Genomic DNA, 20,622 nt, shown 5'->3' with positions numbered 1-20,622 from the left:
TAGAAAGTGGACCACTTAAGATGTTAGAATGCAGAGCAGAAGGGGGCAACATGGGGTGCCTCTTGCTGGGCAAGGGGCAGCTAAGGGATGAACTAGTCTGAGAGAGGCAGTGCTATGGGTAGAGGGAAAGGTATTCCACTGAAAGGGAGCTGACTGCAGGGAACCTGCATTCTTTATCAAGAGGGAGATGCAGAGTGGAGGAAGGACTGGCAGACCGGCACGTACATAGTAGTGTCTGTCGGCCACATTAGAGAAAAACTAGATCTGGAGGTGCTCTGGAGGGAGTGGGCAAGTTTTAGGAAGAGCTACAAAGTAGGGCTAAAGAGAACAAATGTAATGTGACCAGCTGGGCAATGATAGATCTTATTTTCAACTATATCTCAAGGGGAATGTGATTAGGAACATCCCGTCTTTGGTTTTAGAGAACCAGGTCATACCTTCCTCTGTAGAGATCCAGGGAGGAAGCACCTAAACTTTTCTTCCTCCCCCGCTATTCCTCCCCCAACCTCCCAGGACTGAGGGTGACTGCTGTAATCAGCCACTCCTCCTGGCCCAGGTGGAGCCTACCTCAGCATAATAACGAATAATGTTATTGATTGAAGCTTTGGAACCATGCACAGCTCTGTGCTTGGTGCCCTGTTTCATGAGGGCCTTTTCAAAGATTTCTGTAGTAAAGGGGGCATCTCACACACATACTTGCTTCTAGAGAGCTGGAACACTCTTTAGTGTTCCAAGACCTGCATGGGGGGAGGGGGAGGTACGGGGCACAGTTAGGAGTAGGGATTAGGCAAGAATCTCTCTCGCCCAATTATCTTCCCTTTGATATGACGTTATTACGTTAAAGTTAGGTTTCAGATTCAGATCTCATGTAGTCACATATATGGTGATGACTTGACACAGAGATCTCTGCTGAAGGGCTTTAGAATATATTTTTAACAGGGCACCTCAGGTATTTCTTGAGGGATACAAAGGCAAACAAGTTAGGAACAACATTTAAATTTTTAAAACGTGTTTAAAACAAAATAATTCCACTCCCTAACATGGAAAGTTCACAGATAGCTAAGGTTCTTTCCATTTCCTGGAATCCTGGCGGGCCCTCATCACATGGGAAAGCTATAGGGATAAAGTTAGAGAATCTTCCGTTGACATCGCTCAGCATGGCTGGAGCTTGGACATGAGAGATGCTCGTGGACAGGTGCCCAAGGTTCACACTATGATTGTCCAGTGACAAGAGGGTGTGAGCTATATCTACCAAGGCAGATACTTACGAAAATTCTCCTGAGTAGGTCAAGGCCTTCACAGGTGCTACTCCGACAGTCATTTGACTTATAAAACGCATCCTCTGTACGGATAAAGCTAGCACTCACAGTTGCATTTATTCCTATTATCCAGAAAGAAGCAAACAGAGAGAACTAGTGTTATTTTTTAGTAGTTCATACCAGACATAAAATTTACCTTTTGACAACTGATCCTGAGGAAAAAAATGGAGATCCATTTTCAGACCTAGGGATATTTGAGTTTGGAGTTCTTATATTACTCTCTGTCACTTCTTTTCTCCCTCTATCTCTTTCTCTCTGCTCCTATCTCTCTCTCATCAGCTTTTTTGAGGCATAATTTACCACCAGAAAAAAATCAGTCATTTTAAGTGTACAATTCAATGATTTTTAGAAAACATATATTTATATGTATATATACTGTATTTAGCACATATATATACTATATAGGGTGGGGCAAAAGTAGGTTTACAGTTGTTCATATGGAAAATAATACAATAATCAATAAATAATAATACAAGAATAAACTCCATGTTTTGTGTACCTACAATTGTAAACCTACTTTTGGCCCACCTTGTGTGTGTGTGTATGTGCGTATGTGTGTGTGTGTGTGTGTTATGTATGTATATATATTTGCACAGCCATCCCACAATCCAGTTGAGAACATTTCCTTCATCCCGTTTTTTATTATTGTAGACTCAGCAAGTTTCCTATGTGGGTCTGGTAAGTGTTAGGAAAGCAATGACAGCCAAAGTGACTTGTGCCCACCCATTCTGGCCCAGAATCTTTGGATAATGGGTCATCTTCAGATGAAGGCAAGAGTATCGATGCCAATATATCTGGGTATTGCTAGGCATCACATTTTGGAAGACAATAAAGAGAGAGCAGAATCATTTGACCAAACTCTTTCTCTTGCATTTTGTTTTCCTTCCAATAAAAAAAATATTCAGGCCTTAACCAGTTTGGCTCAGTGGATAGAGCGTCAGTCTGTGGATTCAAGGGTCCCAGGTTTGATTCCGGTCAAGGGCATGTACCTTGGTTGCAGGCACATCCCCAGTAGGGAGTGTGCAGGAGGCAGCTGATCGATGTTTCTCTCTCATCAATGTTTCTAACTCTCTATCCCTCTTCCTTCCTCTCTTTAAAAAAATCAATAAAATATATTTTTAAAAATATTCAGGACAAATCCCTGATACCTAAGCAGAGATATGTCATTTTGTGAAGCTCTTATTTAGGAACCCTGGAAACCTCAGTTGCTAGTCTGGCAGTATGAGTGACTTTCTATGTGTTCTTGCACAAGCCATTTTAATTTCTCTACTTGATTCATTCACATGTAAAATGATATTAAAACCAGGTTTGTCAAATGTAATAATTTTTAATTCCTTTAAAAGAGAATACCAGCAATAGAAGTTATTGTTCTTCTGAACATCCAAATTAGAATATTTTAAGAGATACAGATTTGTTCTTTTAGAAAATGGAAACATCTTTGCTCTTCTACAGACACCTCAGAAATATTTCTACAACTAGGAAGCATTTTATCTCTTGCCTTTTTAGTTGTTGTTGTTAATGCAAGGATATTTATTTATTTATTTATTTATTTATTTATTTATTTATTTATTTATAGAGGAAGGGAGAGGGGCAGAGAAAGAGAGACACCACTGTGGGAGAGAAGCAGCCATTGGTTGCCTCCTGCATGAACCCTGACTGGGGATCGAATTCACAACCTGGGCATGTGCATTGAGGGGGAATGGGATGGTAGAACTTTGGGTGCATGGGATGCCACTCAACCGACTGAGCCACACTGGCCAGGACAAGGATACTTATTCTGCTACTATACTTTGTTTAGTAAGATATCTAAATAAGAGATGACAGCATTTTGTTCATACCAAATAGGAGAGGTCAGTGTAATAAGACCAGTCAGAGAAAGTTAATGGAAGATGCAGGGTCAGTGACCCATGTGCCAGCCCTTTATACCTTTTATCTTATTGAGTCTCATAAAAATAGGGAGAATACAAGGCACATGAAGCCAGGAGAATAGTCTGAGTGAGGCTGTGGTGGACCTCGTGGAATGGGAAAACGCATGTGGGGAGGAGTAGAAATTTGGGGTGGAGAAAGTCTAGGAAAGTAGCAAGAGGAGTCAGGAAATGGAGGCCAGTGCACAGTCACATGATGAAAACGGGGCATTGGGAAGATAGCCACACTTTCCCTGTTAATGTATAAGACAGCTCTTACACCTCAACTACCTGTTGCTATGAGGGACACTAAAGATGATCCACTCAAAAATCCTAGGTTCAAGGCAGCCCATGATGGGCATGGCAAAATCCAGGCTTTTACTGTACAGGGTCTGGGAGAAGGGGAACCGATGTCTATTGAGTGTGATCTTGTACAAGTGATTTCGCCTCTGGGGCCCCAGTTTCTCACCCATTTATTCATAGATTAGAACTGGATGATCTCTGTTATTATATGCCTAGCGTTGGGCTATGGATTTTTGCATGCATTCTTTCACTAAATTCTCTCCTGAATCCTATGAGGTTAATTAATAATTTACCTTCCTAATTTAAAAATGAAAAGACAGAGGTCCAAAGAAGTTAATTAATTTACATAAGAAGTGAAGCTGGGTTTTGAACCAAGGACACTGATTCCAGATTCTGCTGTAGAAAAGTAGTTCTCAAAGTGTGGGACCATTGACACCTGAGGTACCCGGAGACTCTTTCAGGAGGTCCAGGGGGTCAAAACTATTTGCATAATTATATTAAGACATTTTTGCTTTTTTTCCCCACTCCCCTTCATTCTTGATTATATAGTGAGAGGTTTCCAGAGACTACGAAATATGTATTATTATAAGACACTAGTGCCCTGGTGCACGGATTCATGCACATGGAAAGGAAATTAATTAGAAGGTGGCCGGTGGGCAGGACTGGGCAAGATGGGCTGGGCATGCCCTGAAGCCAATCTCCCGCGGTCCTTCCCTGGAAGGCTGCACCTGGGATGGCACCATGGCTCAAAGGGCATCTACGGAGTGAGCAAGGTCCTTCTGGAAGGTGGGGTCCCTCAGCCTGGCCTGCGGTGATCAGGCCGAAACCAGCTCTCCGACATCCCCCAAGGGGTCCCGGATTGCGAGAAGGTGGTTCTCGGGTGACACATCCTGGAATTGGGTTCCCTCCTCTCTGGTTCCATGGTGCATCACCCAAGAACTGCTGCTGCCAAGTCACCACAGCTTGGCAGCTCCTGCACTGAGCATCTGCCCCCTGGTGGTCAGTGTGTGTCATAGCTACAGGTTGGAGCATCTGCCCCCTGGTAGTCATTGCGCATCATAGCTACCAGTTGGATGGTTGGATGGTTGCTTAGCTATATATATATATATATATATATATATATATATATATATATATATATAAAGTGCAGAAGCAGATATGAAAATCCAGCCATTTTCTATGAAGCCTGACATTAAAGATTTACAAAAATGTAAATCAAAACCACTTTCCCACCTACTTTTATTTTTTGTTTTGATAAATATAGGTTTTCCTTACTAAGAAATATTATCTGTTAACTGATAAAGTGTCTATAGTCGTTATTTAAATGAATTGATAAGAAAATATTTAAAACATTTCTGTTTTGAGGTACAATAATCAAAACAGCATCGTATTGGCAGAGAAACAGATATGCAGATCAATGGAACAAAATAGAGAGCCCAGCTATAAAAACACATGCATATGGACAGATAATTTTTGACGAAAGAGCCATAAACACACAATAGAGTAAAGATAGTCTCTTCAATAAATGGTGCTGGGAAAACTGGAAAGCCACATGCAAACAAATGAAACTGGATTACAGTTTGTCCCCATGCATAAAAATTAATTCAAAATGGATCAAAGACCTAGTATAAGACCTGAAACAATAGGTTACATAGAAGAAAATATAGGGACCACACTTATGGACCTTGGTCATGGAGAACATTTTATGAACTTGACCCCAAAAGCAAGGGAAGTAAAGGCAAAAAATAAATGAATGGGACTATATCAAATTAAAAAGCTCCTACACAGCAAAAGAAACTGACAACAAAGCAAAGAGGCAGCCAACCAGATGGAAGATGATATTTGCAAACAGTAGCTCTGACAAAGGTTTAATTTCCAAAATATATAAAGAACTCGTAAAACTCAACACCAAACAAACAACCCAATCAAAAAGTGGGCAGAGAACCTAAAAATACACTTCTCCCAAGAAGACATATAAATAGCCAATAGATATATGAAAAGCTGTTCAACTTCACTGGCAACTAGGGAAATGCAAATAAAAACTATAATGAGATACCATCTCAGACCTGTTAGAGTGGCCATTATCAATAAGACAAGCAATAACAAGTGTTGGAGAGGTTGTGGAAACAAGGAAACCTCATCCACTGCTGGTGGGAATGTAAACTGGTACAACCACTATGGAAAGCAGTCTGGCTATTCCTAAAGAAATTAAGAATAGAGCTATCATATGACCCAGAAATTCTTCTCCTGGGTATATACCCGAAAAACTCGAAATCATGTATTCCCAAAGATATATGTGCCCCTATGTTCATTGCAGCATTATTCACAGTGGCCTAGACATGAAAACAACCAAAGTGTCCCACTATAGCAGATTAGATAAAGAGGATGTGGTGCATGTACACAATGGAATACTAGCCCTCCATAAGAAAGAATGAATTACTACCATTTACAACAACATGGATGGACCTTGAGAACATTATGCTAAGTGAAATAAGTCAGCCAGAAAAAGCTAAGAACTATATAATTTCACTCATATGTGGAATATAAAACTGAAACTCATGAACACAAACAGCAGTGTGGTGATTGCCAGAGGGAATGGGGTGTGAGGAGAAGGGAGTCCTAATATAAGGTGACAGGAGAAGATTTGACTGTGGGTGGTGGGCACAGGGTGCAATACACAGATCTTGTAACCTAGCAACTCATACCCGAAACCTATATGTTCATGTTGACCAATGTCATCCCAATAAATTTAATAAATAAAAATAAAATAAAATAAATTTAAAAATATCCCCAGGTGATGATTAAGAAAAAGTGATAATAAAATAAAATTTAGCCCTAACCAGTTTGGTTCAGTGGATAGAGCATCAGCCTGCAGACTCGAGGGTCCCAGGTTCAATTCCGGTCAAGGGCATGTACCTTGGTTGCGGGCACATCCCCGGTAGGGAGTGTGCAGGAGGCAGCTGATCGATGTTTCTCTCTCATCGATGTTTCTAACTCTCTATCCCTCTCCCTTTCTCTCTGTAAAAAATCAATAAAATATATTTAAAAATAAATAAATAAAATAAAATTTAAAAAGAATAAAAACATAAAAATAAAACATTTCTGCTTTAAGTTCCAGTACAGTACCTGCTGATAAATGTAACTGCATAAACAAAGCTCTTCAGATTTCACCATTATTTTTCAGAGTGTAAAGAGGTCTTGAGACCAAAAAGTTTGAGAGCTACTTCTATAGAACATACTGTAGTATGGTGCTACTTCTCAACATTTTATAGTTATGTGAACTATTTTTGTTTTTTTATCCCTTTGATCACCGTAAATTCCAAATGATCTCTCAAGAATATACTGAACATTTTTCAGACAATGGAAAGACGTCTATGGAATGACAATTCAAAGCTTAACTTTTAAAATAAGCAATTACCCCAAGCACTATTTTTCATTCCTCTCTGGCCTGCTCTCTCACCATACCATGGAATCTCAGTCCTGGGAGAATGAGTGGAATGCAATAAAATTCAGGGTGATCTCAGAACCCTCTATCTCCTATCCAGGCTTTCAGAATGGGGTTGTACCAAAGTGAATCTGCATATAGTGTCTGAGTCTAGGGCATGACAGTACATGGGCCTGGTGCGTTTAGCTATGGAACATACACACTTGAGGAGTTAATGTCCTAAGGTTGAAGCAATCTTTTTTCATCAAATCCTACCTATTCTTCAAATGCACAAAGGTTTTCTAAGTACTAGGAGAAAATATTGCACTCTTCCATTTACACATCACCCACAACATTTGAATTTCTTCTATTTAGCTCTTCATTACATTGTATTAGATTTTTTCCAAATAATAAGGCTCAATATGTTTAAAACATGAACCTATCTTTTCCTCACAACTTGCACTTGTTGAGTTTATTATACATCAACACTCATCCAACAAAATGCATCATCAAGTGCAAAAATTCGGCCATCATTGTTTATTCTTCCTTCCCCCTAAAATTTTCTACTCATTTAATCTATTTTACAACCTCACCATTAACAACTCTGTTTTACAAATGAGATGAGTGAAACTTCGAGAGAAAAAATAACTCATTAGTAAATGATGGAGCAGGAATTCAAATTCAGGTTATATGAGTTCAGAGATTAATATCTTACCAATAAACTTTACTGTTCATTTCATATGACTGGTAACTTGTTCTCCTAATATCAGCAATAGCCTAGCAACAACTACAACATTAACATTTTCAAGAACAACAATATGTAGCCCTGCCAGAGTCATTCAGTTCATTGGACATTGTCCTGTGCTGGGAAAGGTTGCCTGCAACTGATCAATGTCTCTCTCTCACATTGATGTTTCTCTCTCTCTCTCTCTCTCTTTCCCTTCCGCACTCTCCTTTCTCTCTAAGCATGCCCTCAGGTGAAGATTTAAAAAAAAAAAAAGAGTAAGTAACAATAATAAAAACAACTGCCACTTACTGAGTTCTTATTATTTTCAGTCAGTGTATTGCATAATTTAAATGAATTTTCTCATTTAATTCACACCATAGCCATATGAGGTAACTGCTATCTATTGCAATTTTATAGGTGAGGGAATGAGGCTCAGAAAACTTAAATAATTTGCTTGAGGTCACTGGTGATAAATGGTTGCATAAAAGGCAAGTATATGAACCAAGACCTGTTTGATTTCAAATCTCTACTTCTAACCACAGTGTTCTACTGTCTTGTTTTTGTTTGTTTGTTTTATTTTGTTAGTCCTCACAAAGGATATTTTTCCATTGATTTTTTAGAGAGAGTGGAAGGGAGGGGGTGAGAGAGACAAACATGTATTAAAGAGACACATTGATTGGTTGCCTCCTGCACGCACCCCAACCAGGAATGGAGCCTGAAACTAAGGTACATTGCCCTTGACTGGAATCAAACCTGGGACCCTTCAGTCCGCCAACTAACGTTCTATCCACTGAGCCAAACTGGCTAGGGCTGCACTGCCTTGTTTTAATGAGAAAGTTCGTGGTGGGTAAAGATCTTACAGCGGCAAGATTCACTCTTTGGAATTAGACGGATATGAGTGTGAAACTCATTTCAAACAGACAATCTGTATGACTTAAGCAAAGTTATTAAACCTCCATTGTGAAAGTGTCAACAATGACAGTCTAACAGAGCTGTGATTACAAAGGTTACATATCTTACCCAGCACAGGAGAGGTATTCAGTAAACAAGGAAAACAAGGCTCGGAGAGAAGAAGATAAATCACTCATCCAGGATCACACAGAGAGAAAGCTCTGAGAAAGAGACTCCAATCCAGGTCCTCAGACTTTAAATAAAATGTTCTTCCCATTACTACACACTGCCTCAGTAAATAGGGAATTTTATGAAATGACCTCTTAGTTTCTCTATTTATATCTGAATCCAGCCTCAGGCTGGATTGAAGAAACGTATATTGCAGAGAAAGAGAACTTTTTACACATATGTATAATATCTGTTGGTATTTTTACCCGACAATTTTGAATAGAGAAGATTAAGATATACCCTCCTCAAAACCATCAATAACCATTGAGATGCATCAAATTGCATTGACTCAGTAATTATACTTCCAGCAATCTAGTCTCAAAGAATAGAAAAAAAAAAAACTATATACATGAAAATGTTTAGTGTAGTCTTTTAAAATAATTATGCAAAATTAAAAATAATAAAATATCTTACATTATTATTAAACTAGAGGCCGGATGCACAAAGTTCATGCAAGGGGCTTGGGCCTCACAGCCCTGCCTGCCTTGTCAGCCCTCACAGCCCCAGCTGCCTCGGCCAGCCCTCCCACCCCCTGCTTCGTCAGGAAGGTCGCCCGGAAGGTCGTCTGGACAGTTGTTCTGCTGTTCGGTCTAATTAGCATATTAGCTCTTTATTATATAGGATGATTTGGGAGAATATCTACTCCAAAGGATATTACACATCTATTCTCGGGATGCTATGAAGATTATGCAGTTATAGGAAAGTTACTTTTAGAATGATGTAAAGTGAAATCAGAAGGCTAAAAAATTGTTCCTATGTGATCCCAAACATGTTCTTAAAAACAAGAAACTGAGAAGCATATAAATATCCAGGCTGCTAGAAATGATCAGTGGTGATTTTTTCCTCATATTTTACCTAATATTTTATTCTACATGTTTTATCTAATGTTATAAAGTTTATTTTAATAATTAAAAGATACAATGAAGAACTGCAACACTAAATTCTATTGGAAATTTATTATATTAACTATGTTTTATTATAATAGCCACCAGAGAAGTAAAGAGTGAACAGATAAATTAAAAATCCCAGAAAAAAATTCAGCATCTATATGATTTTTACTCCCTAATTCATCTTCTTGACTGGAAACCCTAGGAAATCTCAGGTCCAGAACAAATTTTGTTCCTGAGCAGTTGCAGGAGGAAACATGATGCCTCTCCGAAAATGAGAAATAAATCCAGTTTTTATTGAAATGCTATCTGGGGCATTTCACTGCTGCGAACACCTGGCATCCCCTGAGTCAGGCCATCCCCAGAGCAAGGTAGATTATGTGTGAAGTCTAGCAATCTAGTCTCAAAGAATAAAAAAAAACCAAAACAACTATATACATGAAAAGGCTTGGCGTAGTCTTTAAAAACAATTATGCAACAGTAAAAATAACATAATATCTTACAACAGGGAATTATTAAATGTGGTCGGACTCAAATCCTTCTGTCTGAGAATCTACTGCCTTGAAATAAAAAGGGGTTGTGGGACAGGCCCTTAGGAAAGGTTGGTGATCAGGCAAAGAACACAAGATCTTCACTTAGCAACCCTTTGATCCCAGAGGTTGTAACAGGGAGGAGGAGGATTCTGTTACCATATTCTTACCAGAATTCTTCAGACACTGATTCACGATTTTCACTCCATGTCTCACTGCACTTTCCAGCTTTACCGGGGGCTCTGGGAAGGCTGAGTTTTTCATTATCAGGACGCTGATCTCGTAGGTGCCATTGTTGCATTTCTGAATCACCTCGTTGTTGAGACACATCAGCCCTGGACAGAGGAGCAGTAACCACAGAGTCAAGCCCAACAGTGGTTTCTTCATGACCTCGCTCACCTCAGAACCATACTCCTTGTGCTCAGCTGCTTTACTCTGGGCTTTTAGGGAGACAGGAGCTCCAGCTGGACAGCCTCTAGCTAGGTCCCTCGGTCTGCTCTGCCGCACGTTTCTTTCTGGTCAGACCCCACTGGTCACATGAGCCATGGAATACAGCCTGCTCGCCAGTAATAAGCAGCTACATTATGGTAGGAGATAAACCAAAGTTCACTTTTCGTGTTTGCTCACAGAAAGGTCAGAGTTATAAACGGAGATTACCTGGGCCTCACCCAATAAAAATACATCAATTTATGACACATCATTGGGAAGAGGGAAGTATAGTATGTACATAAAACGTTTTGTAATGTGGAAAAAAAAAAGTCAAAAGGCTTAACAAAAGCACAAATATGATGGACTGCTAGTGTTTAGGTTATAACTGTGCATTGAAACTGAATCCTTAACTAGGAAGAACTGTTTTTCAACCACTCAGTTGGCAACTATTTATTGAGACCTGACTATGTGTTGGGTATTGGCAAAACACTGGGCATACAGATATGAATGATATGGGTGCATTAATGTCCTTATGATACATGCATTCTAGGAGGGCAGATAAACATTAAACAAATACTTATGAATAAATTCAACAATGAAAAATGTGCAAAATGTTGTGGGAGCATATGACAGATTAACCTAATCTATTCTAGGAAGTCAAGGAAGTGTTCCTTGGAAAGCATTCTTTAAGTTGAACCCTGCAGGATCCATAGGAATGCAAAAGAGGGCATGTGAGGGAGGGAGACAGCTTGTGCAAAGGCCCAGATATGGGAAGTGGTATGGATGTTTGAAGAACTGAAAGAGGTGCAGAATGGCTGGCATGGAGAGAGGTATGAGTCCAGTGGCAATAAAAGATGCCAGAGGAGTAGCCGGGTAGGCCATGGGGTTTCCTGTAAGCCATTAAGGATTTGGAACTTAAGGATAAGAATCAAGACAAGGATGCGATCAGATGAAATTTGTAAAGTGGTCTTGAAGAGGTCTGAGGCTGCTAAGGGAGGATTAACTTGGAGAGAGGCAGGAGTGGGGACATGGAGCAAGTCAGGAGGCTGTTTCTATGGTCCAATTCAGAGGTAAAGGAGGTCTGGAAGAGGACAGTGGCAGTGGAGATGGGATCAAGAGACAGCTATAAGGTAAAATGGGTTAGACTTGATATTGTATTAGATTTGGGGCATTTGAGTCAGAGAAGAGTCAATGGTGACCGCCGATATGCTCAGCTGTCTAGATGGGAAAACTGTGGACTACGTTCTAGAATTCCGCAAAAGGAGCAGCTCTGAGGGAGAAGAGCATGACTTCTGTTTGTGGACATGCTGATTTTAAGGAGACTGTGCAAGTGTGAGAATAGTCACCATGGAGTTTAGGAAGAGGACCTGGATCTAAACAGGGTTTTGGGAATAGAGTCACAAGTGTGATATGACTGATCAAATAATGCCATTGTTTGGGTCACTGACTTGATGACCACTTGTGGCAAAATTTATGTTCTAAAGTGAGTGACATCAACAAGATGGAGGACTAGGAGGTCCCAGCCTTCATCCCTCCACGAAAAGAATAAATTAACCATCACTCACTGATAAAAATAGCTGTGGGAGAGCTTTGGAGTACAATGAAGGAGCTGCAGCAACCAGTGGAACACAAAAACCAAGATGGTCCCACCAGTTTGAAACGCAGTTCGAGGGGGTAGGCGGTGGGATCTCGCCGGGTGTCTGACTAGTCCTTTCTCTACCTTGCTTTTTTGAGCTTCAGCAGAATTGGCTGGCAGTAGGGCTGGGAGGAGCTCAGGTTTCCTGTCAGTAGAGAACTAGTTTCCAGTGGGCACTTTATTCACACCTGAAATCTAGGATAGCCAGCCATGGACGTGTGGGCGTGACTGCTGCTGTACACGACACAGTAACCTAGAGTACTTCACCATCGAGGTACTTGAATTGGCAGGAAATACATCGAATGATTTTTTTTTAAAATTGATTTCAGAAAGGAAGGGAGAGGCAGAAAGAAATAGAAACACCAATAATGAGAATCATTGATTGGCTGCCTCTTGCACGCCCCCTGCTGGGGACCAAGCCCACAATCCCTGCCTGTGCCTTTGACCAGAATCGAACCTGGTACCTTTCAGTCCTTTCAGTCCGCAGGCGGAGGGTCTATCCACTGAGCAAAACCGGCTAGAGCAATGTGGAAAGATTTATTATTAGTTATTATTTATTTATTATTTATTAAATAATTTATTATTTACTTATTAATTATTATTTATTTATTATCCCTTGTCATTTGCAACTTGTTATTCGTGGAGATACAAGGCTGGCTATTCAAGGCTATGATTGCTGGTAGTGGTCATATTCTACACATCTACAAATCTGTAATTGGGAAGAAAGGATAACAGAAGATTATGTAAAGGATGCCTAGATTTCTCTTATGTCAGGACTCTAAATTCTCTAACAACTGTCCAGTGTTGGTGATTCCAGTGGACTGTATCTCTGTGAAAAAAACTAAAAACCCCACAATTTTGCCTTTTTGTAATTCTATTTGAGCACGTTGGAAGTTTAATTAGCTTTCCAACCAATCAAATTTCTGCATTCGACTCTTAAATATGATTAAACATATTTAAATATTACTGTGGCTTCAAAAAACTATTGATTCTGAAGTAGTGGGTTTTGATTGAGTTGACTGTTTTGTTTGTTTGTTTTTAAACACTGGATTTCACCTAACGCCAGATAGTCAGGTGACTAAAAGGCTTTGGTGTTGCTGAGCACTCAAATGGGTTTGGATATGCAAACCTTCTGAGTTAGGCATAGAGAAACATAAATTGCTTTATATACATGAAGAAAATTTGAAGTTCCCAGAGACCATCAGGAAGGAGGGAGTGAGGAGGAGAGGTGGAAAGAGAAATAGGGAAAGAAGTGCCAAGATGGCAAGAGGCTGGGAGCTACGTAGAAAAAATGGCCAGTGACAAAGGCCTGGTGAGATGCGGGCTGAAGACTTTTAAGAACAATATGAGGTTGCTTGTATTTTCCCTGAGGAAGGAATGCCTTACTTCATCTGTACAACAGCTATTTATTGAGTGCCCTCTACTTGTTCTCAGCGTCTGAGTTATAACATGAATGAACACATTTCTGCCTTCATAATTGTATTCTACTGGGAATTTAAAACTGATGAAACTGGTCAACTCTTCCCAAATACTCAGTCAAGTCTGTGCCATATACAACTTGCCTAATTTGTGGGAAGTATGGAAAGATGCTCAGTCTGTGTCAGATTGGGGGTTGGGGAGAGGAGGTGGGGAGACAGGAACGGGATGGCTAGAAGCAGGAGTTTCAAGACAGAGAGATCGTGGCAACACAAGACTTCAGGATTTGAAGGAATATTGGGGAGGATTTTTGGACTTTGTACAAATATGTAATGAGATTCAATGTAATCTTATCTAGAGCACAAAGTAGGGTGACCCTACTAACCCCAAATCGCTGTTGTAGACTAGGGCTGCATATCTAGATCTAGGATGCTTCCGAACTAACAGGTTTGTTTCTTTTCCTTAAGATACCTATTTCCTGGAGTCTTCCCCTTCCTCAAGAGAAACGATATTTAATCCCTGAGCAAAGTCTTCCTCTCCTTCCTTCCCCAGTCCCTTTTGTATAGTATTCCTATGTGCTCAGGAAGAGCTGGGGGAGGTGATGGTCATGCACTTGCCAGAGGTCGCTGGAAATCTGTTAAGTTTCCTAGTGACCCTTGGTTTCGCTCTTCTGTCCAGGTGGCTGTGTTTAGATATGATGGGAAGTATGGGTTGGAGACAGTAGTAATGTATCTCAGCTGTAATAAAGTTCCATGTGCTCTGAAACAGAAGGAAGCAGGCAGTCAGTCCATTCCCTGTTGTCAAAGAGTGGTTAGTGGGGCCGATAGTTCAATCCTGAAAAATGAACTCTGTTTTCTTGAGCCAGATATTACTCTTGTGTGTGTATGTGTTGTTGTTGTTTTATTTTCCTCCTGGGAGGGCTGAAGGATTACTTCCTCATACTGTAGTTATCTAGATTAAAACGATAGCTTGGGAAAGAAGGAAAGAGGACAGTGATATCAGTTCCTTGGAGTGCAAACTCCTCCTGAATGAAGTAAATGTCAGTGTTGTTTATTGAAACATCCTTAGCAGGTAGTTGGAAAGGCAGGGCACGCATTAAAAAACTGAATGGTATACCTCGAGATAAAGAAGAGCTTGAGTTTCCAGAAGGCAGTTTGATATTCTTAAACAAAAAACAGAACACACAAAACTTGGAGTTAGATTTGAATCTCATTTTAGCTGTTTGCTAAGCATATGGACTTGGGTAGATGACCTAAATTTGCTGATGTTCAGTTTTCTTATTTCTTTTTTTTTTAATTAAATCTTTATTGTTCAGATTATTACATTTGTTCCTCTCCCCCCGCCGCCCCCATAACTCCCCTCCTCCCAGTTCCCGCCCCACCTCCGCCCTCACTCCTCACCCATTGTCCTCATCCATAGGTGCACGATTTTTGTCCAGTCTCTTCCCGCATCTCCCACACCCCTTTCCCCCCAAGAATAGTCAGTCCATTCCCTTTCTATGTCCCTGATTCTATTATAATCACCAGTTCATTCTGTTCATCAGATTATTTATTCACTTGATTCTTAGATTCACTTGTTGATAGATGCATATTTGTTGTTCATAATTTGTATCTTTACCTTTTTCTTCTTCTCCTCTTCTTCTTAAAGGATACCTTTCAGCATTTCATATAATACTGGTTTGGTGGTGATGAACTCCTTTAGCTTTTCCTTATCTGTGAAGCTCTTTATCTGACCTTCAATTCTGAATGATAGCTTTGCTGGATAAAGTAATCTTGGTTGTAGGTTCTTGGTATTCATCACTTTGAATATTTCTTGCCACTCCCTTCTGGCCTGCAAAGTTTCTGTTGAGAAGTCAGCTGACAGTCGAATGGGTATTCCCTTGTAGGTAACTGAGTTTCTTTCTCTTGCTGCTTTTAAGAGTCTCTCTTTGTCTTTTGCTCTTGGCATTTTAATTATGATGTGTCTTGGTGTGGTCCTCTTTGGATTCCTTTTGTTTGGGGTTCTCTGCGCTTCCTGGACCTGTAAGTATATTTCTTTCACCAGGTGGGGGAAGTTTTCTGTCATTATTTCTTCAAATAGGTTTTCAATATCTTGCTCTCTCTCTTCTTCTGGCACCCCTATAATTCTGATGTTGGTATGCTTGAAGCTGTCCCAGAGGCTCCTTACACTATCTTCGTATTTTCGGATTCTTTTTTCATTTTGCTTTTCCGGTTGGGTGTTTTTTGCTTCTTTACATTTCAAATCTTTGACTTGATTCTTGCGCTCCTCTGGTCTGCTGTTGGGTGTCTGTATAATATTCTTTATTCCCGTCAGTGTATGCTTAATTTCTAGTTGGTTCTTTATCACAACATCGAGGGTCTTATTAGATTTCTTGTAGATCTCATTAAATTTATCGGCAGTTTCTAGAAACTTATTGAAAGACCTTAAAAGTGTGGTTTTGAGCTCTATATCCTCCATTTCTGTCATGTTTCTTTGTCTCCACATTTTTTATGCTTTCTTGGTGCACCCCCTTGTGGTCTTTGTGCGAAGTCTTGTTGTAGATAAGCCTTGATTGTTGTAGGTAATACTGGCAGGGATTTGACCTCCAGGCCAACTGGCTATGAGAATCAGCTGTGTCTGCAGTGAGAGAACTTCTGTGTTGGATCTCTAGGGCAGCACTAATCTAGCCTTTGCCTGAGGCTACCCGGCAATGCCTCTGTGCAGGGCTTGGGCGGGGCGGGTTCTGGGGGATCTACAGGGCGGGTGGAGTGAGCAGTTATGGCTGCTTTCAGTCCCGTTCTCAGAGGCTCTGCCTCTCAGAGTCCCAGCAACCGCTGCAAACCTCGGAGAGAAAGCTGCCTTCGAGTTCCGACTGAAGCCAGACAGTCCCGCTTCTCCCGTTTGAGTCTGGGTCCCTAGAGACTCGCCCTGATCTGGAGCTCAGAGCCTGAGACTCCGTCCCGATTGAAACCGACAACCGCACCCTCAGCCGCCAGCCTGCTCCACACGCACCTCCGTACCTTAGTATTTGACTTCAGCACTGCGCCTCCTCTGAGTCTCGGTATGCTATTCTCCTTCCTCCTAGTTGTAGAACTTCCACGCAGCCAGCCTTCCTGTGGTTCTGGGTGATGTCCGTTCCATCTTTTAGTTGTATTTTTGAAGTGGTTGTTCGAGGCAGCAAATCCCGGCGTTAACCTATGCTGCCATCTTGGTTTCTCCAGTTTTCTTATTTCTAAAATAAATTTAGTTTCTATTCTAGCCAATAACCTGCGCTGCCAGCCTTGTTGGAGTTTGGACATGGGTAGATGTGTCAGATGATGGATAGGATTTGCCCAAATGATATCCACTTATCTGGGGTTGAAGAGCCACATTGGAGGCAATTCATTCTTAGGGAAAAGCCAAGCATTGCACTGTGGAAGTTCAGTGCCCCATTACTGAAATCTGTCTCCAGTCCAGCCCATCTATGCATGTCTTAGTTCAAGGGAGAAAAAGATCTGGAATAATAACTGAAAGAACAACTCAATAAGGGACTCAGTGGAATAGTAAGTTGTAGACATCATTGCTTATGAGTCCTCTGACAGGTTTTATCACATTAAGGAGAGGGATATTTTTCCCCACTTGGTCAAAGATTGACACCCTGCGCTGGCACTGTGAGGGTCCTCCACAGTGGTGCCAAGGCCTGCTGGTGCAATGGCAGCACCCAGGGGGCAGGGGTAGGACTGCAGAATATTAACATATTGTACCTCCGGGGAGCAGAACCTGCCGGAGACCCTCATGCTCAGTGGGCGCATACCAGTATGCAGTACAAATAGGTTTAATGGACACTATTCGACATGCCTAGTAACTTCTAGAAATATATGCTCACAGGAGCAACAGCAAGTGAAAGTTAGGTTACTCTTGTTGCTATGAACTTTGCAGATCCCCGTGAGGGGAAGTTGGGGTTAATGAAAATAGAAAATGGTCTTATAAAGTTCCTGGTACCCAGTAACTGATCAACAACTGTTAATTATTGTTATTCCTCAATGCCATTCTCTAAACAGCAGCATCGATTTCTCCTTCCTTAGTGCATAGTAGGTATGTCTTTTCTAATTTTTAATTGAGAGATTATTTACTGAAATTAATTTAACTGAAAAAACTTAAGCATATGCTAATATTACTATTTTAGAAAAGAATGAGAGTGGAAGAAATTTTAGTTGCATTCAAGAAATAATTATATATACCTGAAACCTATATAATTTTACTAACTAATAATTTCAATAAAAATAATTATATGGCTAAATGTAATTTAAAAATTACCCCTAACACAAATATTTGGAATCTACCACAGGAAAAAAAATTTAAAATACATTTATTTAGATATACTTCTTTATTGTCTGAAACATATTTATAGTGAGTCAGTAAGATATATCTGAAAGAAAAAAACAAATTTCTGAAATGTAGAGTTGGTAGAGATATTCCTTTTCATATTATGTATAAGTTAGAAAAAATTAATTTTTCAAATGCTTAAAACGTGGCAAAATTATTTGAAGGATGAACAAATGTCTAAAAAATAGGATTAGAATTAAACTGATAAAAAGACATGGGGAAGAAAAGTTTTCTTAGTCCTTCAAAATTGCAAAAACTGCCTAAAGACACATTATATGAAATGTATTAAATGGAACTACGTTCCACACATATCACTTTTCTTTTAAAAATTGACTTTGTAGTTATCGTTTTGTATTTTGGAGCCAAGACTTTTTTTCAGGCCTCAAACGTCTTTATAAGCTTTTAAACTCTCAGAGATATAGGCATGATGGAAATACCCTAATAAGTAAGGATGTAAAATAGTGGGGGGAAAAGCCAAGCCCATTCACAGATTGCACCCACAACATCCCTGTGAAATAAAAATCAAGAGGATTTAAATTAAGGCAGCTGCCAGAAAAGCAGAAGTTAATAAAAGGCAACAAAACAAAGTACAGAGCTGTAAATTCATCAGGAAAGATGAATTATACTGAAGTTGTGAACCGAACGTGGAGGTTAGTGAGAGTCCTTAACAAAAATTTAGAGAGAAAGCTACGAGGTTGGATTGTAACAAACATGAAACTAGCAGGAATAATAACAGTGATGCAAGAGGTTTGAATTCTGTCAGGAGAAAAAGCAGGAAGTCATATCCAGAAGTTTCTGGTGTCAATTTCCCTGTGTCTCATGCTGTACAGCTGCCACTGGGGGTGCAAGGTGCTTGTTTGGGGACTTTCTGCATGGCTCACGTAGGAAAAACTGGAGACTTCAAAACAAAACCGGTTATGCACTTGATCTTGAGAGAAGAAGGGTGGGAATAACAAAATAGTTTTAGAGTTTAGTGCTTTTGAGTTTAACTTTAAGAAGGGAGGAAGAGATGACAGCAGTTGAAATGTAAGTTTCAAATTTTCCTCCAGTTGAAGGGTTTCTACAAAAGGTTCTCAGATGAAGATTGTCAATGTAAGAATGTCCAAACCTGTGGAGAATTTTTATAAGAGTTTAGTTGAGGTAAACGGACAGCATGCTGGTACACAAGATCTCAAAAATGCTTCCCAGAATGACAGTTGGTAGTTTTTTTTTATACATTTGGAATTAAGGAGGGAAGGTACCGAAGATGACATGAAAGTGGGAGAAAGCAAGGCAGGGAAATCTCTAGGGTTGGAATACAGGATAGTTCACAAGATCATGGGCCCTGGAGGGTGGTTACGCTTCTGAAGGGTCTGAAATAATTTCCCTCTCCCCTCTGAGTTCTAGGCTGAGACGCCTGTCATAAAAGACAGATTAACAGAGAAAAATAAACAGAAGTTTATTAACATGGATACCTTATGTAGACAAGGGAGATACCCAGATAAAGAGGTGGCTTAGAATTCAGGGTTAAATACCATCTCAACAGGAAGAGGAGGGGAAGTGTGTACCACTTAGGGAAGAGTAAATTATTTTTATGAAAGATAAATGGGTTCTTAGAAGAACAGATGGGAGGTGTTATAGCTGTGACAAAGTTTATCTGGGTGTGGTGTCAACTTCCAGTCTCCTCTCCCTTGATAAGAGTTAATTTTCCCTGGTTAATGAAACTCCCTGGGAGATCTAGTTTTTTTAGGCAGATATGAGGAGTTCAGAGAAAGCCTCTCCCTGCATTTGTGGTTGTTCTAGTGCCTGCAGCTCAAAATGATCATCATATTAAAGCAGTATATTTGCGGGGGTGGGGAGGGACGTTTATTCTGCTACTCATCTCTGTCTACACTTTTTTCCTAGGAGACTTCATATATAATGGCTTTATATAATCTCTATATGGTGATTGAACTTAATTTTATATCATGAATCCTGATCTCTTCCTGGACTCCAACTCAAACATCCTACAAATGAAGAATATAACTACTAGAATAGTTTGGCACCACTGCCTTGATTTGTGGCTGAGGTTATAATAGTTTTACCCCACCATTGCTTTTCAATTGTGAACACAAATGTCAACGAAGAAGAAAAGGCAAATAACATTTTAGTATTCTTATGAGAATAGTTTGACTTTGCTGACCCCTTAGAATGTCTTGGGACCCTCACCCAACAGGTCTATGGACCACAGTTTGAGAACCATTACTCTACGTGATAATTACCTTGCCACGTTGAAGGTCTTATCTCTTCTCACTCCCTGCCTTGCTCACAGTTCCACCCACTTAAGGACATTTTTCTCAGCTGTTCTAACTGCTTTTAACTCCCAGACACTTGGTGTCTTTATTGTTACCAGATTTCAGCTCAAATGGCACCTCCTAGAGCAGTGATGGCGAACCTATGACACGCGTGTCAGAGGTGACACGCGAACTCATTTTTTTGGTTGATTTTTCTTTGTTAAATGGCATTTAAATATACAAAATAAATATCAAAAATATAAATCTTTGTGTTACTATGGTTGCAAATATAAAAAAATTTCTATATGTGACATGGCACCAGAGTTACGTTA

The 20,622-nt window shown here is 40.1% G+C and overlaps 1 protein-coding gene across 1 annotated transcript in view; it reads right to left on the bottom strand.

Annotated features, from left to right (window-relative positions):
• The window catches only part of GUCY2C (guanylate cyclase 2C), a gene marked incomplete at its 5' end in the record, with an annotated part of 67,718 nt that extends 57,118 nt beyond the window's left edge, over nt 1-10,600 (bottom strand). Inside the window, 2 exons of the mRNA XM_081084147.1 lie at nt 1,269-1,381; nt 10,384-10,600. Of these exons, the coding sequence (XP_080940273.1) occupies nt 1,269-1,381; nt 10,384-10,600 (330 nt within the window). The remainder of the gene's footprint in view (nt 1-1,268; nt 1,382-10,383) is intronic.
• Nucleotides 10,601-20,622: the final 10,022 nt, after the last annotated feature.

The sequence above is a fragment of the Myotis nattereri genome (genome assembly GCF_964212035.1).
Source record: "Myotis nattereri genome assembly, chromosome: 2".
Taxonomy (NCBI): domain Eukaryota; kingdom Metazoa; phylum Chordata; class Mammalia; order Chiroptera; family Vespertilionidae; genus Myotis; species Myotis nattereri.
This window is presented reverse-complemented; position numbering and strand designations above follow the sequence as displayed.